The 12,554-nt window shown below is 41.9% G+C and overlaps 1 protein-coding gene across 2 annotated transcripts in view; it reads left to right on the top strand.

Annotated features, from left to right (window-relative positions):
• The first annotated feature begins 2,113 nt into the window (after window positions 1–2,113).
• Window positions 2,114–12,554, top strand: part of VIRMA (vir like m6A methyltransferase associated) — a 63,262-nt gene continuing 52,821 nt past the window's right edge. Inside the window, exon 1 of one of the 2 annotated variants that reach the window (XM_043483233.1) lies at window positions 2,114–2,354. In XM_043483233.1, coding sequence (XP_043339168.1) covers window positions 2,292–2,354 — 63 coding nt within the window. In that variant the 5' untranslated portion in view covers window positions 2,114–2,291. The remainder of the gene's footprint in view (window positions 2,355–12,554) is intronic. The other variant, XM_043483232.1, reaches the window with a different exon arrangement.

Genomic DNA, 12,554 nt, shown 5'->3' on the forward strand with positions numbered 1-12,554 from the left:
CCATCACTCAGTCCTATCTGACTCTTTGTGACCCCACGGACTGCAGCACACCAGGCTTCCCTGTCCATCACCAACTCCTGGAGCTTGCTCAAACTAATGTCCATCGAGTCGGTGATGCCATCCAATCATCTCATCCTCTGTCGTCCCCTTCTCCTCCTGACTTCAATCTTTCCCAGCATCAGGGTCTTTTCCAGTGAGTCAGTTCTTCATATCAGGTGGACAAAGTATTGGAGCTTCAGCTTCAGCATCAGTCCTTCCAATGAATATTCAGGACTGATATCCTTTAGGTTGGATCTCCTTGCAGTCCAAGGGACTCTTAAGAGTCTTCTCCAACACCACAGTTCAAAGGCATCAGTTTTTCCGTGCTCAGCTTTCTTTGGTCCAATTCTCACATCCATGCATGACTAATGGAAAAACCATAGCTTTGACTAGACAGATCTTTGTTGGCAAAGTAATTCATATATTAATTACAGTTAAGGCAGAGCTTAGGGAGGAGTTGGTGGACATACAAAGTAATAAGAATAGAAGTAACTTAAACATCACCATAGAAATTAGAGAAAGAAGAGCAAATAAGCCTAGAGAGCAGAAAGAAGGAATCAGAAAATTCAAAAGCAGAAACCAAAGAATCAGAAAACAGAAAAATGATAAGAGTAATAAACATAAATGCAACAACTGGCTCTCTGAAAAAAACAAATAATAAAATAGATAAACTGTTAGCTAACGGGGGAAACTGGATGGCTGAGGAAGGCAGTGGATAGGAGACTTACTTTAAAAAATTTAAAAATAATTTGTTAAATATTTCAGACACACCGAAAAACACCAGTCTAAAAAATAAAACATTATCAAAACATATGAAGCTCATCAATTACATCTCTCTATGGTTCACCGCTATCTTGAAATTTTAGTGTTTATCACTCCAGTGCTTTTCTTTTTAATTTTGTAACATATATATGCTCCTAAAAATTTATCTTGTATGTTTAAAACTATTTAAATGCTGTACACTTTTCGACATGTGAATGGGTATTTGCTTAACCATTTTTTAGATTATCCATGTTAGTACATATAGAACTGCATTTAGCATTAAATACAGCATTCTTTCTACCTGCTTTATATTTTGCATTGCATAAATATACCAGAGTTTACTGATTTTTTTTGAGATTTTTTTTTCTTTTTGATTATTTCCTATTAATGACAATTAAGTTTACAGTTTTTTAAAGCTATAAAGTGTTGCCATGAATACTCTCGTATCTGTAGGTATTTCTCTGGGCACACGTGCAAGAAGTTTCGTAAAGTGGGGTGTGTGGGTATGCATGCTCAGTCGCTTCGGACTCTTTGCCACGGATGAACTGCAGCCCACCAAGTTCCTCTGTCCATAGAATTTTCCAGGCAAGAATACTGGAGTGGGTTGCCATTTCCTGCTCCAGAGGATCTTCCTGATCCAGGGGTCCAACCTGAGTCTCCGGCGTTTCCTCCATTGACAGGTGGATTCTTTACCATGGAGCCACCTGGGAAGCTAGAAGTGGGGTGGCACGAGTGATTTTACTAGAGAATCCCTAACTGCTCTCTCCTGCACTTGCGCCACGGTACACTACTGAAGAGTTCCAGTTGCCGCAGTGTTCATCAACAGGGAGCCAGGGAGGCTTCCTTTTCACTCTACATGGTAACTGCTCATGGCATTTCACGTTTTACAATTTTTTGAAATTTATTAAAAAAAATTCACAGTAAGCCTGTGGATTAGGTATTATGATTGACAAGGGACATTTTTCCAGATGAGAAAACAAAACCAAAAAAATAACCTCTTCGTTTTGAGAGTTTCATCTTTAAAAAGAAAAATGTCTTACTTTTCACCCGCGCTGACTGCACCTTGTTCCTGCCAGCCCTGGAAAAGTTACTTGCTGGCGGGTTCACCGGGGCCGGGTATCCTGACTTGGCAAGACTCCCTAACCCTCCTCCGCCTCTGCTAAGCCCGCTCGGCACTCGGCCACCCGGAGGTCGTCGTGGCTCTAAAACGCGGTAGGACGACGCGGTTTGGATCACTGGAGACTCCGTAGTCCTCTCCCCGCCCACCCGTCCCCTCTACATCTCTCGGCGCTAGGAGAGCGCTCTCCGCCGCCCTGGAGAAGGCTGGGCAGGCGACTTCCGGCAGCGCGACGCGTAGCGATAGGTCCAGGCTTCCGGCGCCAGCGCTCCGGTCACGGGAAGTACCGTCGTCTCTCCCTCTCCTCAGCCGCTGTCGCCGAGCTTGGAGGGCTGCCCCGGAAGTCCTCCCCCTTCCCCCGCCCGCAGCAAACATGGCGGTGGACTCGGCGATGGAGCTGCTATTTTTAGACACTTTCAAGCACCCGAGCGCCGAGGTACGTCTTCGCGACGTGATTCCGACCCTGTTTTTCGACGTGGGGACCCTAAAAAAAAAAAAAAAGTTGTTAGGCGTGCCTCGCCTTTTCCTTGTGCCGATTGCCGCTTTAATTCATCACACACTGTCCTCTCAGCCTGGGTGTGGGCGCCGCGTCTGGGGAGGGTGGCGGGAGCTCCCCCACCCCCTCCTCATTTCCCTGAGTTACTTGAGGCCCCGCGTCGTCTTTGGTTGAGTTGGCTGCTCTACTTGGCTTTGCTTCCCCCCACCCTCCCACCAGTCCCCTCGGGTCCTCTTTGGGCCTTGAAAAGGATCCTGAGTATCACGTTTACTGCAAGTGGTGTTTCGAAAGGGGTCTTGGACAGCTTGTGTTTGACAGCAGTGTCGGTGACTCAGCGGGTTACGTTGGTTTTCTGGTTTCTAAGTTCCTGCTCCTAGGTCCCTTTTCTAACGGGAGTCATGCCACCCAAGTGTGACATTCATTCGGTTGAAGACTGCAGCGTTCTCCAGTTTGCTCTGAAACTTTAATAAGTACTTATCTCTTAGAAAGATTTCACACGTAAGGACAAGAAGTACTCACACCGAACGTCCTTTGCATGGAGAATGCTTGTGAAGAGGAGAGATTTGTAGTCAGACTGTAGAGAACAATTGTGTTGTCGTCTTGAGGGGTGAGAGTGGGCTGTTGTAATCGTTCTGTATTAACTTGAGTGCCCTTGAATGTATGACTGGCTCTGCCATATATAAATTAAATAACCAGTTAACCAGAGGTTCCCGAAAACCGGCCAACAACGAACAGTAATGAAGTCCGTAGAGAAACTTAAAAGAAACCCCAGAGCTCACATTTCTCTTTAAGTGTAGACGTAATTTAGAGAACTTTTTTTTTAAATTGAGGTATAGTTGATTTACATTATTAGTTCCAAGAGTACAATATAGTGCTTTACACTTTTTATAGATTATATTGCATTTAGAGATATTATAAAGTATTGGCTGTATCCCCAGTGCTGTACAATATATCCTTGTGTGCACGTCGCTGTGTCTGACTCTGCGACCCCATGGACTAATGTAGACCGCCAGGCTCCTCTGTCCGTGGGATTTTACCGGCAAGAATACTGGAGTGGATTGCCGTTTCCTCCTCCGGGGATCTTTCCGACTCAGGGATCAAACCTGCACCGGCTGCGTCTCCTGTATTGGCAGTCGGATTCTTTACCTCTGCGGCCACCTGGGAAGCCCTTAAGCTTATTTATTCTATACATAGAGTCATTTGTGGAGTTCCCAAGTGGCCTAGTGGCCTGCCAATGCAGGAGACATAAGAGTCGCGTGTTCGATTCCTGGGTCAGGCAGACCCCCTGGAGGAGGGCCTGGCATCCCATTCCAGCACTATTCTTGCTTGCAGAATCCCGTGGACAGAGGAGCCTGGCTGGCTACAGTCCATAGGGTCACAAAGAGTCGGACTCTACTGAAGCGACTTAGCACACACACATGCTCAGTCGTTTGTGCCTTGAGGGAAAACTTTTCTTTCTTCAGATAGAGATGGTAGTGGGTAGCAGATGTACTTCGGAACTTGATAAAATAAAAACTTTCACAACCTTGGTCTTATTTTAATGAATAACTTATAGATCTAAAAAAGAAAATATTTGGAAACTGTAGCATATCATGTGCTGTGTGTGTGCTAAGTTGCTTCAGTCCAGTCGGACCCTTTGTGATCCCATAGACTGTAGCCTGTCAGGCTTCTCTGTCCATGAAACTCTCCGCTCAAGAGTACCAGAATGGGTTGCCATGCCCTCCTCCAGGGGATCTTCTGACCCAGGAGTGGAAACTGTATCTTTTATGTCTCCTGCATTGGCAGGTGGGCTCTTTACTACTAGTGCCACCTGGAAAGCCTGTTAGCATATCATACTAATAGTGAATTGATTTGTGGTCTTTCATTTCATGTGGGTCAAATAGCTCTGTTTGTTCAAAGACCATACATCTCTGAATATAGTTTCAGCTATGCTTTAGAAAACTCACAGTAGAGGCAGTAGTTGGATAAGAACAAACCTATCATGAATATAGAAATAAAGAACAGTTAAAAATGAAAGAAAAGGGTATGATGAATTAGTAGTATTCTAGTTTAGGAACATTAGCATTCATTCATTTATTTAGAAATCTAGTTTTCTTTCATTCTTAAGCAAGCATTGAGGACCATGGAGAGGATAGGACTACCAGAAGGTAATAAATACCTTTTGGCAATGATTGGGGAAGACCTAGTAGAGATCACATTTGAACTGAGTCTTGAAGGAGGAGTAGGGGTTTTGGGGGACGGATGTTTGTCCTCAAGGAGTTTATAACTAGCATTGGAGATGAGATCCACAAAATTATGACTCAAGTTAAATAATGACGAGCGCCTGAAGAGACGGAGTGGAAAAGCCTTGAGATTTCTTTCCTTTATTTCCAAAATACCCATCAGTGTCTGATATATTAGGACTCCAGGCAGTATTTATTTAGCTCCTTTTGATGGTGCAAATAAAGGCTGTGTGATTTCAGGGGAGGGACAGATCACTTTTCATTTGAGAGTATCAGGGAAGACTTCATCAAGGCATGTGGCATTTGAACTTGATCTTTGGTGGGAGAGGATATGCTACACAGTTGTAGATAGGAAAGAAGGGTATCCTGGAGTAGTAATTCCTTTGGAAGGGTATGCTGAAGTAGCAGTTTGAAGTGGCCTCTGATGGACAGTTTGAAGCCAGATCATGGAGTTCCTTAAATGGTCAGCAAATGGGCATGGGCTTTATTTTGTAAGAAATAATTAGTTTTTGAGCAGGAAAATGATGTGATTAGTAAAATTAAGGTAGATTTGTACACTAGTGGGCTTCCCAGGTGGCTCTGTGGCAAAGAATCTGCCTGCAGTGCAGGAGACTTGGGGTCTATCGGAAAGATCCCCTGGAGAAGGAAATGGCAAACCACTCCAGTATTCTTGCTGGTAAAATCCAATGGACAGGAGCGCACCTGGCTCCTCCATCCACGGGATCACAAAAGAGTTGGACACAACTTCATGACTAAGCGACAAGTACATCAGTACATTGGTACATCAATAGTGCCTAAAATGGTTCAGAATAATCACATGGCAAAAACTGGAAATAGAACTGCCATATGACCCAGCAGTCCCACTTCTGGGCATACACACTGAGGAAACCAGATCTGAAAGAGACACGTGCACCCCAATGTTCATCGCAGCACTGTTTATAATAGCCAGGGACATGGAAGCAACCTAGATGCCCATCAGCAGATGAATGGATAAGGAAGCTGTGGTACATATACACCATGGAATATTACTCAGCCATTAAAAAGAATTCATTTGAACCAGTCCTAATGAGATGGATGAAGCTGGAGCCCATTATACAGAGTGAAGTAAGCCAGAAAGATAAAGAACATTACAGCATACTAACACATATATATGGAATTTAGAAAGATGGTAATGATAACCCTATATGCAAAACAGAAAAAGAGACACAGATGTACAGAACAGACTTTTGGACTCTGTGGGAGAAGGAGAGGGTGGGATGTTTCGAGAGAACAGCATGTATACTATCTATAGTGAAACAGATCACCAGCCCAGGTGGGATGCATGAGACAAGTGCTCGGGCCTGGTGCACTGGGAAGACCCAGAGGAATCGGGTGGAGAGGGAGGTGGGAGGGGGGATCGGGATTGGGAATACATGTAAATCCATGGCTGATTCATATCAATGTATGACAAACCCACTGGAAAAAAAAAATAATAATAATAAAAAAAAAAAAAAGAAGAAAAGGTGAGACATAATGAAAACTTAATAATAGATGGGCAGTAATCATTGTGAGGGAGAAGGCAGTGGCAACCCACTCCAGTGCTCTTGCCTGGAAAATCCCATGGACGGAGGAACCTGGTAGGCTACAGTCCATGGGATTTCGAAGAGTCGGACACGACTGAGCAACTTTGAGTTCACTTTTCACTTTCATGCATTGGAGAAGGAAGTGGCAACCCACTCCAGTGTTCTTGCTTGGAGAATCCCAGGGACGGAGGAGCCTGGTGGGTTGCCAACTGTGGGGTTCCACAGAGTTGGACATGACTGAAGCAGCAGCAGCAGCAATCATTGTTAGCATTTATTGAATGTTTATTTTGTGCAAGACGTAGTCCTTTGGTAATTTAAATATATTATCTCTAATCCACCCATCATTTTATTTTTTATTTTATTTTTTTTCATTTATTTTTATTAGTTGGAGGCTAATTACTTCACAACATTGCAGTGGGTTCTGTCATACATTAACATGAATCAGCCATGGAGTTACATGTATTCCCCATCCCGATCCCCCCTCCCACCTCCCTCTCCACCCGATTCCTCTGGGTCTTCCCAGTGCACCAGGCCCGAGCACTTGTCTCATGCATCCCACCTGGGCTGGTGATCTGTTTCACTATAGATAGTATACATGCTGTTCTCTCGAAACATCCCACCCTCTCCTTCTCCCACAGAGTCCAAAAGTCTGTTCTGTACATCTGTGTCTCTTTTTCTGTTTTGCATATAGGGTTATCATTACCATCTTTCTAAATTCCATATATATGTGTTAGTATGCTGTAATGTTCTTTATCTTTCTGGCTTACTTTACTCTGTATAATGGGCTCCAGCTTCATCCATCTCATTAGAACTGATTCAAATGAATTCTTTTTAACGGCTGAGTAATATTCCATGGTGTATGTGTACCACAGCTTCCTTATCCATTCGTCTGTTGATGGGCATCTAGGTTGCTTCCATGTCCTGGCTATTATAAACAGTGCTGCGATGAACATTGGGGTGCACGTGTCTCTTTCAGATCTGGTTTCCTCAGTGTGTATGCCCAGAAGTGGGATTGCTGGGTCATATGGCAGTTCTATTCCAGTTTTTTAAGGAATCTCCACACTGTTCTCCATAGTGGCTGTACTAGTTTGCATTCCCACCAACAGTGTAAGAGGGTTCCCTTTTCTCCACACCCTCTCCAGCATTTATTGCTTGTAGACTTTTGGATAGCAGCCATCCTGACTGGTGTGTAATGATACCTCATTGTGGTTTTGATTTGCATTTCTCTGATAATGAGTGATGTTGAGCATCTTTTCATGAGTTTGTTAGCCATCTGTATGTCTTCTTTGGAGAAATGTCTGTTTAGTTCTTTGGCCCATTTTTTGATTGGGTCATTAATTTTTCTGGAATTGAGCTGCAGGTGTTGCTTGTATATTTTTGAGATAATCCTTTGTCTGTTTCTTCATTTGCTATTATTTTCTCCCAATCTGAGGGCTGTCTTTACGCCTTACTTATAGTTTCCTTTGTTGTGCAAAAGGTTTTAAGTTTCATTAGGTCCCATTTGTTTATTTTTGCTTTTATTTCCAATATTCTGGGAGGTGGGTCATAGAGGATCCTGCTGTGATTCATGTTGGAGAGTGTTTTGCCTATGTTCTCCTCTAGGAGTTTTATAGTTTCTGGTCTTACATTTAGATCTTTAATCCATTTTGAGTTTATTTTTGTTTATGGTGTTAGAAAGTGTTTTTCATTCTTTTACAAGTGGTTGACCAGTTTTCCCAGCACCACTTGTTAAAGAGGTTGTCTTTTTTCCATTGTATATCCTTGCCTCCTTTGTCAAAGACAAGGTGTCCATAGGTTCGTGGATTTATCTCTGGGCTTTCTATTCTGTTCCATTGATCTATATTTCTGTCTTTGTGCCAGTACCATACTGTCTTGATGACTGTGGCTTTGTAGTAGAGCCTGAAGTCAGGCAGGTTGATTCCTCCAGTTCCATTCTTCTTTCTCAAGATTACTTTGGCTATTCGAGGTTTTTTGTATTTCCATACAAATTGTGAAATTCTTTGGTCTAGTTCTGTGAAAAATACCGTTGGTAGCTTGATAGGGATTGCATTGAATCTATAGACTGCTTTGGGTAGTATAGCCATTTTGACAATATTGATTCTTCCAATCCATGAACACGGTATGTTTCTCCACCTGTTTGTGTCCTCTTTGATTTCTTTCGTCAGTGTTTTATAGTTTTCTATGTATAGGTATTTTGTTTCTTTAGGTAGATATACTCCTAAGTATTTTATTCTTTTTGTTGCAATGTCAACCCATCATTTTAAAAGATAGTTATCCCCATTTGATAGATAAGGAAACTGAGCGTGAGACTTAGGAAAATTAGGTGACTTTCCTAATGTGACATAGCTGAATTAAGACATGCCAATGCATATTTCCTGACTCTAAAGCTGTGCAATGCTATGTCCCACTGGGACTAAGAAGGAAGGAATAGGTACACTATCAATTCTGGTTATAGAGTTGAAAAGATGGGACCCTGATGGTCCAGTGGTTAAGAATCCACCTTGCAATGCAGGGGATGAACATTTGTTCACTAGCCCAGTAACTAAGACCCCACATGCCTCGGTGCAACTAAGCCTGTGTGCTGAGACTACTGAGCCTGCGTGCTCTGGAGTCCTTGTGCCATGACTCAAGAGGCTGCGCACTGTGGCGAGAAGTCCCAAGAGCAACAGCAAGACTCAGCACAGCCAAAATAAATAAGTAAATACTAAAAAAAAAAAAAAAAAAAAAAAGAATTGCCAGGATTGCAACTCATCATGTAAGAGTAGCTAAAAATGAGAATTCTAGTTATAGAGAACTAGTGGAACTACAGAACTGGTGGGCCATTGTTAGTCATAGAAAGACTTAAACACAGAATGACTTCTTTCTTAGATAAATGTGGCTGAGTTGTGGAATCTATTCTTCAGTTTCCTGTTACCTCTCTAGTCATAAACCTTCTGTGGTTTCCCACTGTCAACCTGTCTTTGTAGGTATATGTACTCTTCTGGATATTTTAAGTACCTGCTACTTCACTGTAATATTTTTAGCTTTAAAAACACAATTCAGTCCACTCTTATTAAGCACCTGTTAAAAGTCTTTCTTTCATTAAATGAATATACTAAGCACTGTGAACGTAATAGTAAACTAAGACTTGATTCTTGTCTTTTTGAAATACCACTGTAACAGGAGAGTTAAAAGAAGCAGTTAGTTCATTCCAGCACTATTTACAATAGCCAGGATGTGGAAGCAACCTAGATGTCCTTTGAAGATGAATGGACAAGGAAGTTGTGGTACATGTATACAATGAAATGTTACTCAGCCATTAAAAGGAATGAATTTGAGTCAGTTGAACTGAGGTGGATGAACGTAGAGCCTGTTAAACAGAGGATGTGGCCAACATTGTAGGCCAGAAAGAGAAAAACAAGTATCATATTTTAACGCATGTATATGGCATCTGGAAAAATGCTGCTGATGAACTTATTTGTAGGGTAGGAATAGAGTTACAGACAGAGAACAGACTTGTGGACACAGTGGAGGAAGATGAATTGAGAGAGTAGCGTTGAAACATATACATTATCATATGTGAAATAGCTTCTCACTAGCTAGTGGGAAGTTGCTTTTTAACACAGGGAGCTCAGCCTGGTGCTCTGTGACAACCTAGAGGGGTGGGATGGGGTCATGTGGTTCAAGAGGGAGGGGATATATGTATACTTGTAGCTGATTCACATCGTTGTACGGCAGAAGCCGACACAACATTGTAAAACAGTTATTCTCCAATTAAAAACAAATTTTAAAAAGTGTGATCTGCTATACAGTGCTTATTGGATGGATAGAAGTATAATATTTCTTCAAAAAAAATGCAATTCAAACTTAGTTTGATAAGCACTCATCTAGACTTGATCTGACTTGGCTTTTAAGAGAAAGTTGAAAAAAGAAAAAGAAAAAAAAGAGAAAGTTGACATCTGAATGGAATTGGGAGAGGAGTGTGGGAGAGTTCTAAGCAGAGACAGTGGCATGAGTGAGGGCCTAAAGATGAGGAAAACCAGGGCATGTTGAGGCTATACGTTTGGAGTGATAATACTTGTCTGTAAGACCAAGGAATTTGGCCTAGTGTCTAGAACTAGAGAAGTGACCACTGAAAAGAAGGGAAATATTAGGTTGGTGCAAATACAGTTGTGGTTTTGGACCATGAATTTTAAATTATTATTAATAACTAGGCTCAAACAAATCTTTATTAATCAAAATGAGAAGCATTAAAATCAACACTTTTTTTGCCAATGAGAATTAAGTTTCGTTTGTTCCTGTAGCATAAAAAATCCATGCTTTGGGATTCTGTGAACTCTTGGAAAGCATTTTCTGGGTCCTACTGGTCATGGAAGTTTTTTCCTTGCAGAAAATTGTCGGGATGCTTGGTAGTTGGTTGGTGAGAGGTCAGGTGAATATGGCAGATGAGGCAAAACTTTATTCAACTTCTGAAGTGTTGGTTGTGCAAAGTGCAGTCAGGTGTTGTCGTGGAGAAGAATTGGGCCCTTTCTGTTGACCCAATGCTGACTGCAGGCATTGGCAGTTTTTCAGTGCATCTCATTGATTTGCTGAGCATACTTCTCAGATGTAATGGTTTCATCAGGATTCAGAAAGCTGTAGTGGATCAGACAGGCAGCAGACCACCAGACAGTGACCATGACCTTTTTTTGGTGCAGAGTTGGCTTTGGGAAGTGCTTTGGAGCATCTCAGTCCAACCACCAAGTTGGCCGTCGCTGGTTATCGTGTATAATCCACTTTTCATCGCACATCACAATCTGATCAAGAAATTTTTCCTTGTTGCGTACAGTAAGAGAAGATGGCACTTCAAAAATGACATTTTTTTAAATTTTTGGTCAGCTCATGAGGCATCCACTTATAGAGCTTTTTCACCTTTCCAGTCTGCTTCAAATGCTGAACAGCCATAGAATGATGGATGTTGAGATCTTTAGCAGATTCTCGTGTAGTTGTAAGAGCATCAGCTTTGATGATGGCTCTCAGTTGTCGTTGTCAACTTCCAGTGGCCAGCCACTATTCTCCTCATCTTCAAGGCTCTTGTCTCCTTTGCACAACTTGTTGAACCATCACCGTACTGTACGTTCATTAGCAGTTCCTGGGCCAAATGTGGTGTTGATGTTGCAGTTTGTCCCCACTGCTTTACGACCCATTTTGAACTCGTAAGAAAATTGCTTGAATTTGCATTTTGTCTAACATCATTTCCATAGTCTAAAATAATACAAAGTAAACAGCAAGTAATAAGTCATTAGCAAAAAAAAAAAAAGCCAGAAATGCACATTAAAATGATAACATACCCACATTATTAAGAAGGTATTCCAAAATCAAGCAGCAAATTTCAGCAGTGCAAAAACTGCAGTTACTTTTGCACCAACATGATACACAGATTTGAGAGCTGTTTGTAGGTTTAATTGATAGAACTTGATGTTTAAATGAAGAAATTATTTAGGTGCGAGAGAATGAGAAAGAATCACTGATATAAGACAGTTTAGTTTTGGACTTGTTGAGCTTTTGTTGCCAGAGGTTCATACAAATGGAAATGTCCAGCTGGCAGTTGTATGTAGTGGTCTGGGGCTCAGGAGAGAAGTCTTAATGGAGGTACAGATTTTTGGAGTTGACTTCCCAGCAGTGGATGAAAACCTTAGAAAAGTGCAAGGCAAAGGAGAAAGGGAAAGATATAGCCAACTGAATGCAGACTTCCAGAGAATAGCAAGGAGAGATAAGAAAGCTTTAAGTGAACAATGCAAAGAAATAGAGGAAAACAATAGAATGGGAAAAACTAGAGATCTCTTCAAGAAAATTGGAGTTACCAAGGGATCATTTCATGCAAAAATGGGCACAATAAAGGACTGAAATGGAAAGGACCTAACAGAGGCAGAAGAGGTTAAGAAGAGGTGGCAAGAATACACAGAAGAACTATACAAAAAAGATCTTAATGACCCAGGGAACCACAGTGATGTCACTTACCTAGAGCCAGACATCCTGGAGTGTGAAGTCAAGTGGGCCTTAGGAAGCGTCACTACAAGCAAAGCTAGTGAAGGTGATGGAATTCCAGCTGAGCTATTTCAAATCCTAAAAGATGATGCTGTTAAAGTGCTGCAGTCTGTATGCCAGCAGATTTGGAAAACTCAGCTATGGACATAGGACTGGAAAAGGTCAGTTTTCATTCCAACCCAAAGAAAGACAATGCCAAAGAATGTTCAAACTATCGTCAGTTATGCTCATTTCACGTGCTAGCAAGGTAATGCTCAAAATCCTTCAAGCTCATCTTCAGAAGTACATGAACTGAGAACTTCCAGATGTACAGGCTGAATTTATAAAAGGTGTAGGAACCAGAGATCATG

Source organism: Cervus canadensis, chromosome 12 (assembly GCF_019320065.1).
Source record: "Cervus canadensis isolate Bull #8, Minnesota chromosome 12, ASM1932006v1, whole genome shotgun sequence".
Lineage (NCBI taxonomy): Eukaryota > Metazoa > Chordata > Mammalia > Artiodactyla > Cervidae > Cervus > Cervus canadensis.